The sequence below is a fragment of the Numida meleagris genome, chromosome Z (genome assembly GCF_002078875.1).
Source record: "Numida meleagris isolate 19003 breed g44 Domestic line chromosome Z, NumMel1.0, whole genome shotgun sequence".
Lineage (NCBI taxonomy): Eukaryota > Metazoa > Chordata > Aves > Galliformes > Numididae > Numida > Numida meleagris.
In genome coordinates this window covers 17,231,153-17,253,604 of record NC_034438.1, presented here as the reverse complement: position 1 = coordinate 17,253,604, position 22,452 = coordinate 17,231,153, and the positions used below count along the sequence as shown (strand labels likewise).

The 22,452-nt window shown below is 40.4% G+C and overlaps 1 protein-coding gene across 9 annotated transcripts in view; it reads right to left on the bottom strand.

Annotated features, from left to right (window-relative positions):
- The window catches only part of IL31RA (interleukin 31 receptor A), a 42,171-nt gene extending 22,463 nt beyond the window's left edge, over positions 1–19,708 (bottom strand). Inside the window, exons 1-6 of one of the 9 annotated variants that reach the window (XM_021380876.1) lie at positions 12,626–13,604; positions 12,159–12,228; positions 5,409–5,565; positions 5,218–5,302; positions 3,847–4,143; positions 2,373–2,493 (exon numbers count right to left, since the gene is read on the bottom strand). In XM_021380876.1, coding sequence (XP_021236551.1) covers positions 2,373–2,493; positions 3,847–4,143; positions 5,218–5,272 — 473 coding nt within the window. In that variant the 5' untranslated portion in view covers positions 5,273–5,302; positions 5,409–5,565; positions 12,159–12,228; positions 12,626–13,604. The other 8 variants (XM_021380878.1, XM_021380874.1, XM_021380877.1 and 5 more) reach the window with 8 other exon arrangements.

The following is a 22,452-nucleotide window of genomic DNA, read 5'->3' as shown; positions in this document are numbered from 1 at the left end:
GGCTGAAGAGCCCCAGTTCTCTCAGCCTGTCCTTGTAGGGGAGGTGCTCCAGCCCTCTGATCATCTTTGCTCCTCTGGACCTGCTCCAACAGCTCCATGTCCTTCTTGTGTTGGGGGCCCCAGAACTGGATGCAGTACTCCAGGTGCGGTCTCACAAGAGCAGAGTAGAGGGGCAGAATCACCTCCCTCAACCTGCTGGTCACATTTCTCTTGATGCAACCTAGCTACGGTCGGCCTCCTGGGCTGCAAGTGCACATTACCGGCTCATGTTGAACCTTCCACCAACCAACACTCCCAAATCCTTCTCCTCAGAGCTGCTCCCTAGCCATTCTCCACCCAACCTGTATCTGTGCTTGGGAAGGAAGCAATCCTTCCCTCCAGGCATAGCTGTTTGTTTCCATCCACAGATGTCTGCTCCCTTGTACAAGTGCTTTGCAGTCATACAAAAGACCCATATATTAAAAATAAATTGTTAGATTTTACCAGAATTAGTTCTCCAATTCAATTCATCATGTGGCTAAAGAAGAATATGCACTGGTACAAGAAGGAACGGCACTGACACTTTCCTTCAGTAGCTGTCACCAGTTTATGATTTCACATAATCAGCTAAGCTACAAAACACAGTAACACTAAAAGTAAATAAATTTGGAAGCAGTGATAAACCAGTAATAAAAGAGGAAGACTAAAATGTCAAGCCTAAAATGAGATGAAGACTTTTTCCTGCCTTACCATTTAGATCAAAAATACGTTAATACGTTAGCATAACTTACTTACAAAAAGAAAATATTTCCAGTGAAGTCAAAATTCCTTCCAATTGTCAAGAACATTTCAGAAAACTACTCATACCAACATACTACCTAGAGCCTTGACTAAGCAGAAAAGGAGCACAACAAGCATAATTATTATAAAAAACAGACTGACACTTATGTTTGAGATAAAATCTGTGCTGTCACATTCAAAACTGCATCTGAGATCTGCCTTGAAACAACACTGACTTCACTATTTTCACAGGAATTTGTGAAAAAGTAAGCTTTTAAACAGTATTTAAAATTTAACTCAAATTGAATGAAACAAAAACTTATGGTCTTATAATGGAGTCATGAAAATACAAAGAAGTGTGAGACTGCTGGAACATAGGAGGTTCCACATAAATATGAGAAAAAGCTTCTTCACAGTAAAGGTAACAGAACACTGGAACAGGCTGCCCAGAGAGGTCGTGGGGTCTCCTTCTCTAGTACCATTCAAAACCCACCTGGATGCGTTCCTGTGTGACCTAATCCAGGTGTTCCTGCTCCGGCAGGGGGACTGGACTGGATGATCTTTCGAGCTCCTTTCCAATCCCTGACATTCTCTGATTCTGTGATATTTGTAAATGCAAATCCCTGTATGTAAGCAATCCAAGAAGGACAACTCTTCTTTCAATCATTAAAACACTATGACTCCAAAGACCCCCAGGTTAAACTGTCAAAGAGCTCATTACTGTATTTGCACGGTTCTGCTTTTCTTTTTTTTCCTCTCCCCTAAAACAGCAGTTTCCTTGAAATGGCAAATTTATCACTACATAAGATAAACATTTATCAATTGTTCATATTTTTTTTTATGTAAGGGTAGCCTTCTGTGACATAGTTATTGTAATTTTAACATGGCTAGCCTGTGATAGATGCAGCTAAATACCAAACATATTTTAGTAAGCATACGAGTAAATTACACAAGTTTGCAACATCTACATAGCAATTCAGATGAAAGATCTGGCTTGTAAGAATTATATCATAAAGTATTACAATGCACAAAATGCTTCTAATAAGAAGAGCACCTTGAAATTGCTATTTAATATAAAACGAATCAGTCCTAAAATATCCCTATATATAACACATTATTACAAACAGCTGTATCTGCTACGATTAGGCAAAATAACAGAGACATCAATGTTTTTAACAAGGAAACTGTTTAAAGCAGAGGAAGAATGCATCTTCTTTCCTCATCCAAAATGAGGACAGCTAAAAACACAAAGAACTTCCATTCTGACTCAGCAGTAGAATACCCTAGAAGATTGTGTTTGTACTTAGGTTTACTCAGCTTTTCTCTAATTAGTAATGTTACCTTGAAGAAACACGTGAATATGAGTTCTGACATAAACATTTGTCTACTGAGTATTAGGTTGGAAATGCTCATTATTTACACACAGAGAACTAAACTGGGTATCAGGTGGTAAGTTTTTTCAACCCTTATCAACCCAAAATTAACTGCACTAAGAAATGCCTTTGAACTACAGGATGTTTCCAGGTTTACTTTAAACAGAAGTCAGGAAATGAGGAGTGGGGGACTAGCGGTCTCACCCCAGCACTACAGTTCCTGGTACATCCTATACTTACATTTTTCTATAAAGAGTATAAGTTGTTGCAAGATTTGTTTCTCTTCCTGAAGTCCAGTTACAAGTAAGCTTAATATCAACATCGTAAATGCAGGAAATATTTCTTGGTTTGTCTGGTGGAACTACAATGGCAAAAGAAAAAAAGTTCTCATAAAAAGAAGCAACTTTAATGTACAACTTACCGTGTTAGTCAGCAGGCAGATTACACCAAACCACTACGTGAGTTGCATAAAACTTCATTTAATAATTTCTTATTGCTCTCAAAACCCTTCACAAAATCAAAACCACTCTCTCTCCCAGTTAAAACCAAGAGATTTGCTCCAACTACTTTTCAGAAGTACTCAACTAAGTAAGCCTGAAGGAATTTTTATAGTAACTCAAAAAATTTATATCAACTCAATACGCACTTTGGCCTGAACCTCTAAGTATAACTCCTGCAAAGCACCTGTAGCTAGATGCCAGTCCAGACAGTAACAGAAAAACAAAGAAACAATAAAGAAGTTCAGGAAAAGAGGGCATTCTCTGAAAGACACAGTTCCACTTAGTTCCTTCCCATAACCACATATCCTATCAAAACTGCTAATCTATCTGAAAAGCCTTCATGACCTTAGACTGCAAAAGATAACTGCCTGGAAAATGTATCAATATAACTCTGAAGAGAACTCCCCTCCACCCCCTGCGTTCCAGACTCCCACTCCTGTAAGCAAGACAGCACAAACGAATTCAATCTTTATAATCTGAATTCATCCACAAAAAAAAGTACCCTCTAGATATCTGTGTTAAAGCTAGACTTCTTCACTCAACAGAAGAAATGGGCATTGAAAAGAAGACAAAGACCTCCACTGAAATACACTAGCTGAACAGAGAGTTCTATGAACTCTATAAGAAGCCCTCTCTCTGAAATAATACACCTCTGTTCTACTTAACACAGCTCTTCAAAACATCTCCCTTTTGCTAACACGCTTAAGGCGCGCTTAACTTTGCAATCAGGCAATGTTTTCTGCTGTTCTTTATTCCAGGAACTTACATTTCCGCATTTATTTTTTACTAGAAAGGGACCTCCATGCAGATGTTAGTATAACCTGGACTTAACCTGCTCAATAAATTAGAAAAAATAGTATTTAATTTAGCCTTCAATCTTCTCCAGATGAGACCATAATTTTTTTGGAACACTGGATTAGAAAGGAAACCATCCCTGGAGAAATCTAAAGTTGGCTAGGCTAGACATAAGAAACAACCAAAGAGAAAACTTGCATTGATTTAACTGGCCAAATATCAGGGTCAGAAAGGGTACAGACTAGCACGAATAAGGTTTGCCAGAAATTTCATGCTTTAGTTTAGAAAAAAAAGGAGATATTAAAGATGAGCATCTTGCAATGCCACAAGCTAAAAAAAAAAAAATTGTTTTAAAAATAAAATTTTGACAATAAGTTATTCAAAAATGTTAAAATTAGTTGCCCCGTATTTCTACTTACAGCCAGATTTAACTTCAGTCTGAACCAGAAGTTGTTCTTTTCCTAAGTACTTAATGAAGCATTTCACACGTGCTTTGCTGTGAGTGAAATTATAGATAGTTACACTAGATACAGTCTCGTTGACAATATTGTAGTTTTCCTGAGCAATCAATTCACGATTCAATTTCCAGATGATGTGGCTTGCGTTCCTGTGAGGTGTGTAGTGTTTTCCAAGAATACAGAATCGTTTCAGGGTGGATCCTCTTTCAATTTCAGGAGATGAAGGAAAAATGTCAGCATCTCTGGTAGAGTTTTCATCTAAAAACAAAATTAAAGTTATCATACAACCTAATCCCTTAACATACATTTGAAAAAACAGTAACTTATTTTGTTATCAACGTATATGCCCACAAATCATTTCATTAGATTTTTTTTAAAAACACAGTTCAAATAAAATGCTAAGATGGCACCAATATTATATGTTATATATAATAACACAGTTATTGTGCAAGAATGATATTTCTATACCTTTCCTATTGAAAATGCATATTTAATGGCAGTGATTATTTTGAAAAATAATTTTGTAGCTGAGAATTTGCTCTATCAAATCGCGTTATTGTGCTTTTCGTGTCTGCTCTAGTTTCCTTGGAAATAAGTAGGAGGCATTACTTTTGGAACAACCTACAGAATACAGATGAAAAATAAAACCTGGCAAAAAACATGTGGTTTTCCATTCAGATCTGTTTCTTAACCACTTCATAACCAGCAATACAACATTCATTGCAATTTCAGTAGTTACTTGTGCAAGCTTAAACTGACTGTGGAACTATCGCACTTTTAAAAAATAGATTAGTTAATCTAAAAAAGAATGTTCGCACATTGTTACTGTTATTGTGACTTTTAAGACTGGGGTAATGTTAGAAGTCATTGCATGAATTTCTGAACATTTGACATAAGCTAGTCCTAAAACAGCACACTGACTGCTCATTGAGTGCTCACATATTACAAAGATATTAATTTGGCCTATCAGCAGATCACCAAAGTTAAATCTTGACAACCCAGCAAGAATTGAACCATGAAACACTTCCAGATGCAGTCTCCTCCATCATCCTGTGCAACAGGTAAACAGCTAACAAGGTAACTTTCAAAATATTAAAAAAAAAAACCAACCATACAGTGATCACAATTTGCACACCACAAAGACAGATCAAGAATGCCCTAAGTTAATCTTTCACTCTATGCTGTACAGTACCTAATCACCTACTAAATTCAATGTTTAAAATATTCTGTTTGTTTTTCATTTTAATAACACTTAGAAATTACATTTGGCAAAGGATCCTCGCTGGGAAATTTTCCATTGGCAAAATGAGTGCTAATAATTATGAAACATACCTGCTATAGAGCTTCTACAGAGCAAGATGAGTATCCAAACCCAACAGCTGAACATTTCCTTTTCAGTAACTACGGGCAGGAAACACTATCAGAAAATAAAAAAAATAAATAAAAAGAACATAGTTCAAGTAAAAATGCCCTTGTAACTTTAACACTTTGCAAGCATTTATTTAACAAGAATAATTACTCACTTGGGTTCAATGTAAGTATCGCTTTGCCTAAGTGTTAGTTTCCTGCATGATGTGAGAAATTTGATGCAGTTTTCCAAAGGTAAGTTCTCAAGTTTTCCAGAAACATGAAAGGGACAAATGTATCTGGAATCCTTCTGAGGGGGATCCAATCTGTCTTCTAATCACAGTGGGAAGAATTGTGAAGAAAGAGAATTACATTTATTTGAAATTTGGCCTGCCTAACTATCCTGCGGGGACAGACATTAAACAAGGCTAACTCTTAAAATGGCTAAAAGAAAACTACATTCCACACAAAAATAAAGGAAAATTGTAACAGTCAAATGACTCCTTACCAGCACTGTAGAACACACGCCAAAGACCGCTATGCAGTTGTGGACAACAGTAATACAGTCCACAGTACTTCACTAGCTTGGCGACTAGTGGTTGCAGAGCAATCAGTACATTTCAGAGACGGTTACTGATACCAACAGAACAAAGCAAAATAATCAAGAACTCCGCAAGATGATGCGCCTAATCCAAAACATAGAACAGAAGAGGAATGATGAACCCACTACAAATCAACGTTCTGCAAAAATGAATTACAGATGCTGCACTGGCAATAAGAACTTTTTTCCCGTTTCAAAAAGTTAATCATTTTATTAGATAGTTAAATAAAATGTTTTGTAACAGCTCTGTGAATGTGGCTTTAATCTTGAAGGAAATACTAATTTATGAGAACACCAAATCCTGTGTGTGGCATGTGAAGATAAGCATTTATAGCTGTTTACAGGAAAGAGCTTGGGGCATTTAACATAAATGATAGAGTTCTATTATTTCTTTTTTGTAGCCTTTAATAAAAACCTGTGACAAAAGCTCAATGTGTATTCTTAACTGTGAAGACTTTGGGAAAGAAAACTAATGTTAGAAACACAGTTTTGCCTAAAAAATAAAGCAAAAAGATGATAAAACTGTCACCATAGAGCAGCCATTCAGAGTGAAGCAATCTCACTGCTCTACGTAAAATGGGTAATAAGTTTTCTTACTTGCAGACTACATAAAATATTATTTCAACCTATACCAGGAACAAAACAAAGATCTCCCCAGACAGGGCACCCAAATAACTATAGTACTACAGAACAAAATACCTTCCAGCTTAGCACTCCATTTATGAGAAGTTTTCAATCAATTTACACAAAGTTTTTAATAAAATTAACAGTCCATTTCAATAGAAAGTGAAGTGGGAAAAAAAAAACATACAAGATGACATGGAAACTTGATTTTACCTGGGAGCAGTGATACTTCTTCTGGAAATTAAATTATTGTATAGATTACATGCAAAAAAAAAGAAGTGAGAAAAAAGAAAAAGAGCATGACCAGAAGAACTGACTTGGTTAAAGCATAAAACATTTCAAAGGGTGCAAAAACTCTCAGCACAGAGAAATAGAATGATCTGCCATGTTAAAAAAAGAAAAAAAAAAAGGCCTATTAAGTATGCTACACATTTCCCACTGTAAACCGCTCTTTCATATGCTGGGAATTTTTCAAAATGCTAACAGTTTCTCCTGAAATCTTAACATGCCAGCTCTGTATTTTTGAAAGGACATGAGAAAGAGGCTGCCTTTCAGACAAAAAAAGTTTAGGCACTTCCAAGAATAGGGAAAATGTTTTCGTGACCAGTCTTATCCTAGCAATCCCACACTCTTTTAGCAAGGAATTGAGACTCAAAAGCATAGGGAAGTCATAAAAACATTTCCAAGTTATGCTTGTGCCAAAAATACCCCAAATCACTGCATATTCTACCACAGTGGAGCACAGTGCTAAGAAGCCCAGGCATGGCAAATCCAGCTGCAAAGCCAGATTACAAGCCTTCAAAATATTCTGGTTCCTTGCACTTACATGAAAGCTTAAACAAAGATCAAAGATCCCATCCATATTCAGTAATCTCCTTGTCTTCTACCCACATCCAGCCTTCTGTTCTGTTCTAATGCTCCTCTAGTGCACATCAGACAGTTAGACACTTCCACTTGCTAAAATAACTATTGAAAAAAACACAATTTTTTGGTTGTTGTTAAGTAGCAAATGTAAACTGCTTTAAAAGTATCTGCTTTTGCTGAAATAGAGAACTGCACAGGGTCTAGGGAGATCCTATGATGTTTCTTCCCAGCTGTGAGCTGTTACTTTGGTTCAGCACTGATACTGTTAACTGCACCACTTTCCGCCTTCCCCAATACCAATTCGCAGCTGGTTATTCAGTGTGTAAATTGCCAATTATTATGTGTCAGAAATCAGGGTAGCAAGTCAGCAGGTTACAGATCTGCTTACATCTTATGTGGTTGTCACTATAATCATACATGACTAAATAGCAGTTTGGCTGTTTACTTGTTCAAGACACATGTGAAAGAATTGAAAGAACAAGTCACGTCTTAAACTCAGAAATGCTTCACTTAAAGATGACCCAAAACTGGGAGAAGTGGCTGATATACCAGAGGGCTGTGCTGCCATTCAGAGGGACCTCAACAGGCTGGACAGATGGGCTGGCAGGAACCTCATGGTGTTCAACAAGAAGTGCAGAGCCCTGCATCTGCAGAGAAACATGTTCGAGCATCAGCACTTCTTTACCATGAGGGTGGCTGGGCACAGGATGCCCAGAAAGGCTGTGGAGACTCCTCCCTGGAGAACTCCAAAAGAGTTGGGAGTCTGGGCACCCTGATCTGGGTGTCCCTGCCAGAGCTGGGGTTGAAGCAGATGGACCCAGAGGACTTTTCCAACCTCAGTCATCTCCTCAGTCTGTGAAAGACATCTAGAAAAGCTAAAATCTGATCAGTAAAGAAACAGCATGAACTGTTTTCCTCAACAAGAGCTATTTAAAAAATTGATTCATCAGAATGAGATTTCCTGCATGAAGGGGGAAATTCAATGAAGGTCTCATTCAAAAAAAAGAAAAAAAAGGTAATATGCTGGATAAACATGTCTCATCAACAAAGCCTCAGTGTTTCCATTTTTAATTTTGAAATTTAAGATACTTGGAATAATCATGCTGTAAATATATGACAAAGTCATGGGATAAAATGACCCACACCAACTTTTCCCCACGTTTTCTATGTAGCGCTATTTCCCCAATGCCATTTCCTTTCTCTCAGGATAGGAAAGCTTTTTCCATTCAAATCTAATTCTAAGATTATTTTTAACAATACAAACACATACTTCTGCATGCAATGTTGCTGTTATACCATTAATAAAGATCACAGTACATTTATAAATTGAACTGGCAGTACATCTTTAGCCTACATAAAACATAAGCCCTGGGCTCTTCAAGAATTTCTAACATTTCGGTTCAACTCTAGCAGGGTATTCCTTCTCACTAACTATAAATACAACACTTATAGCAAAGCTAATACAGAAAAACTGAATAGCTGTCATCGTCTTCTATTCAGACTTCAGTAGCAATTGTAGCATCTCTATGATGCCAGCCACCATACCAAGAGACAGCCTCTCTCTATACCAAATCAGTCAATGCTGACTGCCAGGAACCCAGGCCTGAGCTATCCCAGTGAATTAATGTGGAATTCATTTGGAAACAGAAACAGATTCATTTGGAAGAGCTATAAACATAAGTGTCCCCAAATCCACTTTTCAAATCTGTTAGTGTTTACACAAATTCCAGGGGGCAAAGAGGACATTTCAGGCACAGAATGCCTGAAGTTCCAAATGTGAACTCCAGCCTCCTTCCCAGAAAACAGGCAGCAGAAGCATCAGCTCCCAGGACCAAATCCAGGGATGAGTATCAGTGGGTATCAGAGGAGGAAGAACAGAGATTTCTCTACACAGGTCAGAGCAGAAAAAACAAACTGGGGTAATCAGCAGAAGTGAGGAACAGCTGATGCCCTTTCTGACGTCCCTAAGCTGTACAAATTGCACTTTGACAAGTCCATTCATGGGAAAAACAGCAGACACCATAGCAAACGATCCTGAGCACGCTGGTTTCATACCCTGTAGTACCTAACCAAGCCAAAAATAGCTAGCTGAACCTCAGTCCAGGAAGAATAAAAATTAAAATTTTAATATTTTAATTAAATAGAAATTCAAGCCAAAGAAGTTAAGCACATTTTCTGTTGAAAAGTAAGCCTATCTATATTTGAAATGATGACAATTTGCCTTAATACACAATGCTATCATTATCTATTAAAATCACTAGTATTAATCAAACAATACAGATTTACTGAGGGAACAGAAACCAGAAAGTTTATGGAGACATCTGAAGGAGCAATGTGGAACAGAGTCCCTTGAAACCACAGAAACTTCTTGTTTAGATATCATGGCAAAAAAACAAAACAAACAAAAAAAAGGCTGCATTCAGTAAGTTCAATTACTTTTTAATTTACAAGCTGCAAATTGACTGGAACCTGAAAAAGCAGGAAAGACATTTTCCTCTGCCATTCTCTAAATAACATTAATTAAATAAAAAAATAGGAACAACATGATAAGATACTTTTGTTCTAAAATCCTGAAGGATGTGGTTGGCCAGGCAAGGTCAGTTCAGTTAATAACTGCAGATAATCTTACTTTGTTTAGCGTGCATTAGAGTTACAAATGAAAAACTTGGTTTGAGAAACCCTTTTCTTTGGTATAGAACATTATTTAGCAGTATATTAACACATTTTGATATAAAATTCTGTATCCGGTATTAAGGTCATTTTTTTCATTTTAAGTACATGATCATATAGACTTTGAAAAATCTCTAAAAGAAAGGCCAGGACAACAATACTACCCAGCTTACTGCTGACAATTACTAGAGAGAACTACAGATACTGCAGCCACATGGTCATTCTTTGTTCTCATCCATGAAGAAGAAGAAACTTTTGAGTATGGTTTTAAATAGGCCTTGTGTACAGGTCTGATCCTGGGAGTTTCTCTCTTAGCTTTAGCGTTTGAGGAACCACAAATGTTAGAGAATACACCAAGAGAAGATTCTGTCACACATCACCAGTCCACAGTGCATTATTAGGTAAGGTAGTCGCCTTTGTACCCTTTCCCTGAGCATAGTCACTCAAAGGAAAGTGGACAGCAAGACAGAACAAAACATCTCTGCCAGCGTAAGCAACTAGATGAGAAATGTGGATGGCTCCTGCAGAAGAACCCATGCGCTGTGCTTTAAAGAAAGGTAGAACTCTCATCAAGAGAGAGGTTTTTTCTACAAACCAGAAAAAAATCCCTTCCTTACCTCCCAAATCTGGAAACTGTTTTAACTTGAAGTTCATGAGAAATACACATCAGTCCAAACATAAGAGGGAAGATTTTCTGCACTACTTCAAAGCATTTTGTTCACCGTGCACAACTTTGCCTCTTAAATGAAAATCTTAATAATTACTATTATTAAATTATGCTACCAAATTAACGCTGGCAAACTGTGCTTTCCACGAAACCAAACCAAAACAATCCTGGAGATCTCTTGGGATCAGCTGCAACCTCACAATGCAGGATGTACTTACAATCCCTGTCCCATCGCAGCGCTACGGGCGTTACAAGAACAGGGAGAACCATGCAGGTAAATCCGTGCTCCCAGAGATACAAGAGGAAAAGAGAACAAGATGAGAATACATATCACTTTATCAATAAGAAAAGATGACGATGGCCGTGCAGCTTACCAGCCTTCATATCACAGCTACTCTGAAAAAGTGATTTAATCATTACTCCAGAAAATGTTATAAGCTCATCTTACAGACACAGCTGATAGTGAGTTATGCATTGCACTCAATGCAATACTTTTTCCTGGTTTTAGTAATCAATTTGGAATACAGATAATATGCATCATTTCATCTTGTATCTTTCGTAGAGTTGTTAAGAAGCTTACCCTGTATTTCCCCTTCCAAACATCCCTCTGCTTTTCCATACGCAGATACCTAAATGTACTCATATCAGCTTCACACAAAGGTAAAAATTACACTCTAAGAGCTTCACAGCCTTCCTACCAAGTGGCCAAACTCTTCACATAGTGGGAGCTGGACATGGAGGAAGCAGGCTACTGTCTCTGCTGCAGCACATGTATGACGTAGCAGGGAAACCTCCGCGCAGCTCATCTTCACCAGGTCCTTCATCTTCCTCTGTGGGGACACCAGATCCCCTCACTCACCTTGTTAAGGAACACAAGAGCACTCCCAGGCTCTTAGCACCCTTCCTACTACTGTATGTCTGAGCACACCATCCATTGTCTCAGCAGAGGAGACAGTTTTCTGTTCTGCTGAGTATACTCTCTGTGCTTTGATTCCAGATGTTATTTATCTAAGTGCCAGTCTGTACAACACAACCAAATGCTGACCACCTGGCGAACACAGAGCATCCGTATGCCCCATGTGTCTTCTGTTTACTACTAATACAGTAAACTAATACTAACAATACTTTCATATCTCAGCTCAAACTGCTGGCTGACAGAACTACAGTATGGAACCAACTACAACTTGATTTTGAGATCTGCCAGTACCTCATTTTTTTAGTTGAAGATGCTCCCTACAAGTCCCAAGAATGCAAAAAAAACCATCAGATTCACATTGTTACAACACATATGCCAAATTAACAATAATTAACATTCAAAACTGTGGCCCTGAATCTCAGCTGACCGCTCCATGCTCTTGCCTAGAGGACCAAGTAACGATGCCTCTCAGAGACACAGAGCTCAGAAGTTGGCTTAGGCTTTTTTAGGCGTTTATCTTCAAAAGCTGACACACAGCCCCACGCAGCGTCCCCACTTTATGCACGAGCGCGTGCAGGCGATACCTGCGACAGATCCGTAACTGGAAACGACGACGTCCCACGGGGCAGAAAGCGTGCGGGGCCGCGTATCCACCTGTCCGAAACACCTCCGGTAAAGCCACCGCCGAGCGTAACGCGTTCTTCCCCAAAGCAAGCAAGCCAGCAGCTCAGCGACAGGTTTCACCTCTTACGTCCCGGGCCGTCAGAGAAAGAACCGACATCGCCGCGCGCAGCGGCCGCAGCGTGTGACGCGCGCACCGCGCCCCCCGCCCGCCGGCAGCGCGCGGCCCCGTAGCGCCGGGACGGCTCCTCCCGCCGCGCCGAGCGAGCGCCCTGCCCAAAGCGGCGGTGCCGACGGCGGCGGAGCCCGGGGTCGCCTGCCGGCGGCGAAGAGATCTCACACAATAGGAAGTCAGCGGGCGCGGCACGGCTACGCTTTTTCCTGCAACCCTTAGAGAAAGCGGCCCGCCGGGGCGAGCTGCTCCCCTCACCGCCGCGACAGAAGGCCGAGCTCCTGCTTCGTGGAGTCCACCAGGCCCAGCGCCGCCTCCCGCCCGCCCTCACCACCTCACCACCTGCCGGGCCGGGCCGGGCCAGATACCAACCTGTGTCCCGCGAGCCAGTGATTTCCACAGCTGTCGATGGTGGGCGCGTTGGCACCCACCTCACGCTGCTTCCAAAGCGCTTTAAGTACATCAGCGCTGTAATGCACGTTGATACACATCGTCTTTAAGTTGCATAAACGTGTACAGTGAAACAAGAGGGCTGGGTAATGGCCGTTGCTGATGAACACTCAGGGACGCACCGCATGCATTATTTAGGTCATCGGTGCCGTTTGGAATAAATAAAGCTGTGATCCCTTTTAAAGCTTGCAAATGTATGCCAACTAATGACGGCCATCAGCCACGTAAAACGGAATAAAAGGAATAAGAATTAGAAGGAAAATTGCAATTAAGAGGGATACTGTGCAAATGGAAACAAATAGTCCCCAGAAATATGCCTCCCGATAAGCACCCACAATCCTTCCTAAGAAGACGATCTCTGAGAACAGGTAATGCACTTTTGCAATCAATACAGATGCCATCCAGCAGTCTTGCCCCTGAAGAGATCCCTGCTAGTTAGACATGTTAATGCTGGATTGGCATCCCCAGGAAGTCAGAGCAGACAAGAAGCTGCTGTCCATGCAGATGCAGGAGGCTGTTTCGAACCCAGTGAGGTCACAGCGGCCACCCGCAGCTGATTCACTTGCCCCTTGCTCAGGCCCACCACCACTGCCTATCGAATACTGAGTTGGATTCAGAGGCAGATGCTATCTGGGAGCCGTGCTGCCTCTCTACTCAGTGGCTGCTCACTGTTATCAGTGTTACCCCTGCATGCCTCCACCACATCTCCCCCATCTCTGAGACCTGTCCCCAGTCAGGATGCTCACATTTCTGCTTCCCAAGCCCGGCTTTTCCCAGTCCAATAGCCTACACACAGAAGGGGGATCAGCCTACTAAGGGGGTCATACCTATTTATTTATGGGAGGAGTAAATAAATGCTCTGTTTTGTTTAGTTTGGGCATTTAAAGAAGTCACAACCAGCCCACACATCTGTAGCAAGAGAGCTGCAGTCTGTGCGAATCAGTTTCCATCACCCCGTCTACACATTTGCACAATTTGGAGCACATCCAAAGAAGGAAAACAAAGCTCGCAGACGGTCTGGAGCACAAGTCTTAGAAGGAGTGGCTGAGGGAACTGGGATTGTTTAGTCTGGAGAAGAGGAGGCTCAGGAGAGACCTTATTGCTCTCTTCAACTACCTGAAGGGAGGTTGTGGTGAGGTGGGGGTTGGCCTCTTCTTGTGGGTAACAACAATAGGAAGAGAGGTAATGGTCTTAAATTGCTCCAGGGGAGGTTCAGGTTGGATGTTAGGAAAAACTTCTTGTCAGAAAGAGTGATGAGGTATTGGAACAGGCTGACCAGAGTGGTGGTGGAGGTTTTCCCCAGAGGTTTCCAAGCAAAGGGTAGCTGTCGCATGGAGTGACGCAGTATAGAGTGGTTATAGACATGTGCTGACGGTTGGGCTAGATGATCTTATTAGTCTTTCTAGCCTTAATGATTCTGTGATTGTATGAATTTGCTACCTGTCAGCAATTTAATCTGCAATATTTTTTTTTCCTGTGCAAATATCCAATGCCACTACTTCCTACTGATCCCAGTTGGAAGATGAGCAGGCTGGTTGACTGAGTAAAATGCCCCAAGCAAAAATCCAACACCCCAGCCCATGCTGTTGGTGTGCTGGTGTGCCATCAGTCCCTTCTACCCACTTCATTTAGTTGTTCCTGCTGCCATTTATCATCCAGCTCCTGTTTCCTTGCCTTCTTCCCAGAGAGCAGCCATTTACACCCCACACTTCAGCATCCACTCCAACTTTCAGAGCTGACTTGAGCCTTCACTTCTTCAGGTAACTCTCCACAGTCACCACCTCAGCGGGTAGCCTACTGATTCCCCTATTGGTTTTGAAACAATGTTGCCATCTCTGGATCATCTGTGAATCATTGTAAGACTGCACTGTGCTGATGTTTCTCTCTGCTATTAACAGGAATTTTAATATGTTAGAAGGTATAGCAATATTTTGAAAATTTCCATCTATTTTGCTATTAGATATAAAACTGAACTGTGATGAAGTAAAAACAGACTCAGACTATAACCTAAGTTCACCTTGATTCTTCAAGGCTTTTGACATGCTCCCACACCACATCCTTATCTCTAAATTGGAGAGATAGGGGTTCGAAGAGTGGATTATTTGATGGATAAGGAATTGGTTGGATGTCACAGAGAGTGGGTTGTGGTAACTGACTCTATGCTGAGATGGAAGTTGATCACGAATGGTGTCCTCCAGGGGTCCATCTTGGGACTGGTACTCTTGAACATCCTTATCAGTTACATAAATGATGGGATTGAGCATACCCTCAGCAAGTTTTCAGACAACACCACCCTGAGTGGTGCAGCTGATACGGCAGAGGAAGGGATGCCATCCAAGCAGACCTTGACAAAAGGTGGCACCATGTCAACCTAATGAGGTTTAACAAAGCCCAGTGAAAGATGTTGCACTTGGGTCAGCGCAATCCTAGATATGTGCACGGACTGGGAGAAGAACTTGAGAGTAGCCCTGCCAAGGACTTAGGGGTACTGGTAGATGAAAAACTTAACATGAGTCAGCACTGTGCACTTGCAGTCCAGAAGGCCAGCAGTATCCTGGGCTGCATCAAAAGAGGGATGGACAGCCAGGAGAGGGAGGTGATTGCCCCTCTCTGCTCTGCCCTCATGGGGTCCCATCTGCAGTACTGCAACCAGGACTGGAGCCTCCAGCTCAAGAAGGATATGGAGCTTTTGGAAAGGGTCCAGAGCAGGGCCATGAGGATGACCAGAAGCCTGGAGCACCTCTCCTGCGAAGGCAGGCTGAGGGAGCTGAGCTTGTTCAGATTGGAGAAGAGAAGGCTCTGGGGAGACCTCATTACAACCTTTGAATATTTAAGGGAAGATTACGAACAGGAGAGAAATCAGCTTTTTACACAGGTAGTTAGTGATAGGACAAGGGAAAATGGTTTTAAACTGAAGGAGGGGAGTTAGATGTTAGGGGGAAGTTTCTCACAGAGAGAGTGGTGAGATGCTTTAAAAATCTGCTCAGAGAGGCTGTGAGTGCCCCATCCCTAAAAGTGTTCAAGGCAAGGTTAGATGGGGCTGTGGGCAGCCTGATCTAGTGTTTGGCAACCCTGACTACAGCAGGAGGGTTGGAACTAGATGACTTTTGAGGACCCTTCTAATCCAAGCCATTCTATGATTCTATAACTTTTTTTTTTCCATTATTTGCACATGTACCCTGGATTTGATGTATTATTTGCCCGTATCAACATATTAATACAGTACATTATTTTTTTAACTTACTGAAAGATGGCTCAATCTTTTAAAATGATGAAAAGTTATACCAGACCTAACAAAAGTAGTTATTCACTTGCTAAACTTTTTAAAATCACAGGTCATCCTTCTGACTGCCTGAAGACTAGGTACGTGGTCTAATTAAAGCTCCTTTTGTTTAAGATGTTTTGGTGGAGGCTGTAGCACTTAGGACATTCCAGGATACAGAAGACACTTAATGAAAGCAGCAGTAACTGTTCCAGTTACCACCATCTGTAATGATTTAATAGGAAAGGGAAAATGCATCTTACAGAAAAGAAAAGTTGATGCGATTTACCAAAAATGATTTGCCATAGGAGTCTGGAAGCCTTTAGGGGATAACAGTAATCATGCCAAAAATGTGTTGTCACATTGACACTTAGAGGTGCTTTTATCCAGTTTGTGCTAGCATTTTAAAGAAACACTAAGAGTTTTAAACAAACTCTTCTGCTGTGAGGATGGGAGAAGAGTGAAGCTGCTATTCCTGGAACTTCAGGGAAGAAAATGCCCTTGAAAGGAAGACTCAGTGATTTGATTGTCTTCTCTTTTGTTCTTATGTTCTTTTGGCTAGTGAGCTGGCAGTTCATGGAGGGCTGCTTCAGAGACTAAAGGACAGATCCCAGGTGCTACTCCTTGGAGGAAGGAATGTGTGCTGCCCATATAGGTAGAATGAGACAGGACACTGCAGAACTACTGCTAAAATCTGATCTTGATCACCCATTAATTTTTTACATCACAATAGCTCAGTTTTGAGAAGTTCTTATCTATCTTCTGTATTGTCTCCACATGCTATAAAGATATTAATCACTGCACAATTACAGTGAGCCTGTGTAAATTAACATTTGGCACAGAACAGAGAACTGTGCAATTATCTGGAAAAATGAGGTGCATTCTCACTGTCCAGTCTGTAATTTGACCATGCAGAATATAAATGTGCAATCTTGATAAAAGCAAGCCTGACATGAAACAGAGTTTTCACAAAGTTGGTTTTAACTCTGAAATGGTTGAAGATTCACTGATATCTTAAGAAAAGCGTGTGTGAGAGGGGGACAATAAAAGTTACATAACTTTTTCTAAAAATCACCCCAATATATGAGAAATTGTCAAGCATTTGGAATTGTGATTCTGAAAAGCACTTAAAACCTTTGCCTCATTAAGATGCATGTACATCTGCTTTTGATGCATACAATTGGAACACAAAACTTACAAAATCAATGGCACCGCTCTTCCATCTATTTCCATTCTGCCTACAGTCCTCCAGGCTCCCAGCCTTACAGGAATACCTTTTTTTTTTCCCCCCCTATGATGCTACGAGGCATCAGTAAGACCTTGATGAACCATTCTCTTGAAAACCATGCTTTCCCTGCACTTGGGGTGGAGTATTGACTAATTCAAATACCAAAGCCATAATTTCATTTTCCCATGAACTTGTGATCATGTAATTGCACGAGGAAGCAGAAAAAAAACATGATATCATCAGTTTATAAAGGAATCTTCATTTACATTATTAAGCCAACTTGAACTACAGCATGCTAATATAGCCTGTGTAAGAAGACTCAATTAACCAAGACTTGAATTTATTGTTATAGAAGTAATGCCACAATCCTTGTGGACAGATTTTGTAGCTGAAAAAGAATCAACATAAAAGCAGTTTTTAACTTATTATTTTAATATTTTTTCAATAGAAGCATAGTTCCTAAGTATAACCTACTTCATACTTCTCACTATTAAAAGGACAGCAGGGCATATTTGAAAGACTTCCCTGATATTCACAACAGCAAATAAAATCAATACTTTTTACTCACAGTTGGAAAGTCTAGGTGCTTGAGAACATACAGCTTTATTGCACAGTAACATTCAAATGGATAAAATTTCAGATCAGGTGGATCAGTGTAATAGGAGACAGGTAGCATGATGTTAAAAGTTACAGTGCAAACTGAGCCACATTCAGAGTACTTCATAATGAGATCACGAAATATACATGGCTGCATAGCTATAATGCATGATGGAAAGGATCATTTTAAGAATAATATCGTTCCTGTCAGTAACAGGATTAAACTTTATTCTGCATAGGAAGATGCACCATTATAATTTTTAAAAGCTACAGCTCCACAGCAGTACAGGCCCACAGAAGATGACACTGCTACAGTCTCACCTTTGTCCCACTGACAATTCTGATTTTTCATTGGTGCCAGTCCTAGACTCTGTACAAGCTAGCTCTGTGCTGTATCATGCATTGAGTTGATATGCTTCTTGGCTGATGCCCTGGTGCCTCATTCCTCTGAGCATAAAGAGGAAGGACTTGTGCTGTCTTTCATTGATTTATTTTCATTTATTTGTGTGTAGTTCTACAGTGAGTGTCCATCTATTCCCTGCTGATTGAATTTGGTGGGGGAGAGTGAGAATTCGCTGAGAACAATCAGATCCTGTACTGAGCTTTTGAGTATATAAACAAATCAGTTATGTCCTTCTTGGATTTAATTTAAAAATAACAAAAAAAGCTTTTCACAACAGCAGCACCCTCTAAACCATGTTTTTAAACTCCTGGTTTATGCCTGCAGCCTTAGTTTCACTGCATTACATTGACTAAGACTACCACAATTTTATCGATCTGAATAAGCCACAAAAAAGCATAACTCTATCATTTTAATTTGACATATATTTAGCAGAAGACATACAAGCTGTCCAAAACTAATAGGATGGGTAAGAAATATGGTATTTGCCATGTTATGCAGTGAGCAACTGTCCATATTTAACATACACAGACGGATTTTAAAATCTAGATTAATTTAATTATTTGTAAATGCTCTTAATCCGTTCTCGGGAATATTTTCTTTCCTCAAAAAAGAATCAGGCGTTTTCCTAAGGAGGCCACAAAGCCGTTATCCATTTCAGAATAGAATACGGAACTTCGCAATACTTCCTTCCCGTCACATCTTCCCTTACAGCATTGCAACACCATAACATCAGCTGTAATTGCAATCAGTTAGAATGCTGGCAAAGAAGGGAGTCTTGCCTTCAGAGGCTTACTACAGAAACATTTAAAATGTTTTCATCCTACGGTAACTCAGGCTTCCCAAACCTTTTACTACGATTACAGAGACAGGGAAATATAATTATACCCATTTGTACAAGCAGACTGAGAGAATTATTGAGAACCTCACGTGACTTTAATGAAAGGACTACACAATGCCATTTCCTCTAATTTCCCATAATGAGAACACAATGAGCAATGATTCCTTATTAGGACCACAACCAACAAAAATTACCTCTTGACAAAAAGCGCCCATCTAGAAATAACAATCATCAACATGAAGAGCTAGTTTCTTAAAATCATACATTTCAACAAAGACCAAAAAAATGAAAAAGTCTCATACCTGAGAATGACTTGTTATACAGATATTCCTCTCTTTCTACATGCCATGCACAGCTTCGAAAAGGTCTGTATGTTATTTCTGGAGCAGGCATCTTTTGAAGGTGACATGGCTGAAAGCACTTCTCCAAATTAAGGGGTAGGAAGCACAATACCACACCAACAATAGAATTAATTTCCAGGTGGCAAAATAGACTCCTACAAGGCAAAACCTGACAATTACCAGATTTGCAAACTCTTTAACCTCTGAGAAGCAAAGCTCTTTGCTCAGCTTGCACTCCAAAGACAGGGGAAGCATTACTTCTCAGTTTTCCTTCCTTAAAATTATGTGACTTCTGGTCCCGCTGTACTCCATTTCAGGCCAGGATGTATTCCATAGCAGCAATGGTTTGGTAGCAGGAGGCTGCATGGACAACAAGACATCAGAGGCTGCCCCATGCCGGACACAGCTGGTTCCAGTTGGCTCCACTGGAACACCAGAGGACACAGCTGAGCTCACAAGCCAACCTGGTGGTACTGGCACCTCTGGGTGGGCACATTTCAGAACATGGGCATCCAACCTTTTGGCTTGCCTAGGCTGCATTCAGTGGAGATTGTCTTGGGTCACATATAAAATATGTAATATAGTTAAAGTACATAAGTAACAAAACTTAATTTTTAATATATTTTTATTAAAACTTTTTTTTTTAGGAGTATAAAAACCATAAAACTAGTGGGATATTTGACCTTGTTTTTGTGAAACTAACAGAGCAGGCTAGTTCAGTGGCAGTGGCTGCAATTCTTAGTGAGCTCTCAAGGTGTTGGTCAGAGATTTTTGATGAAATCTTATTCTTCCTGTGCTTCATCCTTAAAAATAGATGTTCACAAATGTACGTACTGCCAAAAAAGTGATGACATGAATAAGGCGTAATTGTGAAGTGAGGGGTTTTTCTCTCTGGTAACAGAGATCTTATAAAGGTCCAGTTGAGAGACAATCATATTTTTGAGTTGAATATCTGATTGAAACTCAATACATTCCATTTGAAAACTTGCAGGTAATGTGTTTATGTTGACTGAAATTGGAGTCTCAAGTGTACCAAAAAACTGTTTGTTTGGTTTTTTTTGGGGGGGAGGGGTGTTTCAATCTTGAAACCTATTCTCAAATTCCTTTATCAAAACAGAAAGCAAGACTGCATCTGCTCTTCCTTACAGTGGTTTTGTTGGTTTGTTGCAGAGCACCAATTTAACACATTTCCAACAGTCTCCAGAACAGCAGGTTCATTAGTATTATCATTGAATCATAGAATGGGTTGGGTTGGAAGGGACTTTAGAGATGATCTAGTTCCACATGCCCTGGTGTGGGCAGAACTTCCATCCACCAGCTCAGGCTGCCCAGGGCTCCCTCCAACCCCACCTTGAGCACCTCCAGGGATGGGACATACACAGCTTCTCTGGGCAGCCTGTGCCAGCACCTCACCACTCTATGAATGAGATTTCTAGAACTCTTTAGGAGCTTAAGAGGAAGACAGACATTTTCAGTACTGTCTGGCTTGCAACTGATTCATACAGACTGTCTACACAGGGAACCGAATCCCTTGAACAGAAAGTAGCTCCTCTAAATATCCTTCCTTACTGTAATAGTTTCATTTCTGTTTAATAAAGAGTAATAAAAACCAAGCTCACGACATTCAGAGGTACTAAAGAATATAGACATACTTTGAAGAAAATTAATAGTATAAAATGAAAAACATTTAATGTTTATAATTCAGGCACTACTGAATTAATAGCCTACAACTGCCCAACTTAATTTGAATGTTTTAAATAAATAAAAATTTGGAAAAAAACAGAAACATTAAGAAAATGCACTTCTACTGTTGCTTATTGACTACTGCACTTGAGAAAAGACTGAAACATTCACAGCATTAAAAATCTGGAGTGACTGTGCTTATAAGAAGCGTTGTTGCCAATGACTGAAGTTAAACATACACAACATTCACAGAAAGCAAAACTTAGCTATGAGAGAACTAAATCAACAGTATGGTGCAGGGGTTCCACTTTCTCCAGAGCAGCCTACAAAGCGCTGAGCTCTGCACTTGTAGCTGGAGCAGCACTGACATCACACCGATATTTGGCCGTGGCTGAGCAGTGCAGGCACAGCACCAAGGCTCTCTCCAGCCCCCAAAACCAGAGGCTGGGGGTGGGCAGGAGGTGGGTAAGGGATATAGATAGGGCAGCTGACCCTACCCAAAGAGATATCCCACACCATGCAATGCCACACTGAGCAATAAAAGAGGGGAAAACGGAAGGAGAAGGGCACTCTTGTTTTTAAAATGTCTGTCCTCCCAAATAAGCTTCTCAAGGTACAGCTGAATATCACTTGCTGATGGGAAGTAAAGAACAAGTGCTTTCTGACACATTACTTCAATGTGGTCTTCACTTTTTTTTCTCCTCTTTTCCCCCTAACTAAATTATACTTATCTCCACCACTGAGATTTTTTTTTTCTGCTGTATTTTCTCCCCCTCTTCCTTTGAGGAGGGTCGGTAGAGCAAGCAATGTAGTGGAGGTTAGCTGCCTACCTGTGTGAAACCACCACGCAAAGAACAACAGCATAAATATTCATCTTTGACAATTACTAGGGATCAAACACAGACATCCAAATCTGGCCAAGTAACAACCATATGTGGTGTTACTAAGGTAAAAATTGTGACATGTCACAATATCTCCCTCTTGTGTCACTATTACTCAGAACTGCCAAACAGTACATTCAAGTTACTGAACTGGCTAACAAAAAGAAACAACCACCACCACCACCACGTATTACCACGTAGCATGAAATAGTCACAGTTTGTCCTAAACCAAGGAGGAACATGCATTTTATGCTGACCCACTGACAATGTGTTGTGGTTTCACTCAGCAGCCAGCTAAGCACCACACAGCTCTTTGCTCCCCTGCAAGTGGGGAAGGGGGAGAGAATTGAAAATGAACTGCAAGAACTTGCAGGCTGAGATAAAAATTGTTTAATATGGGGA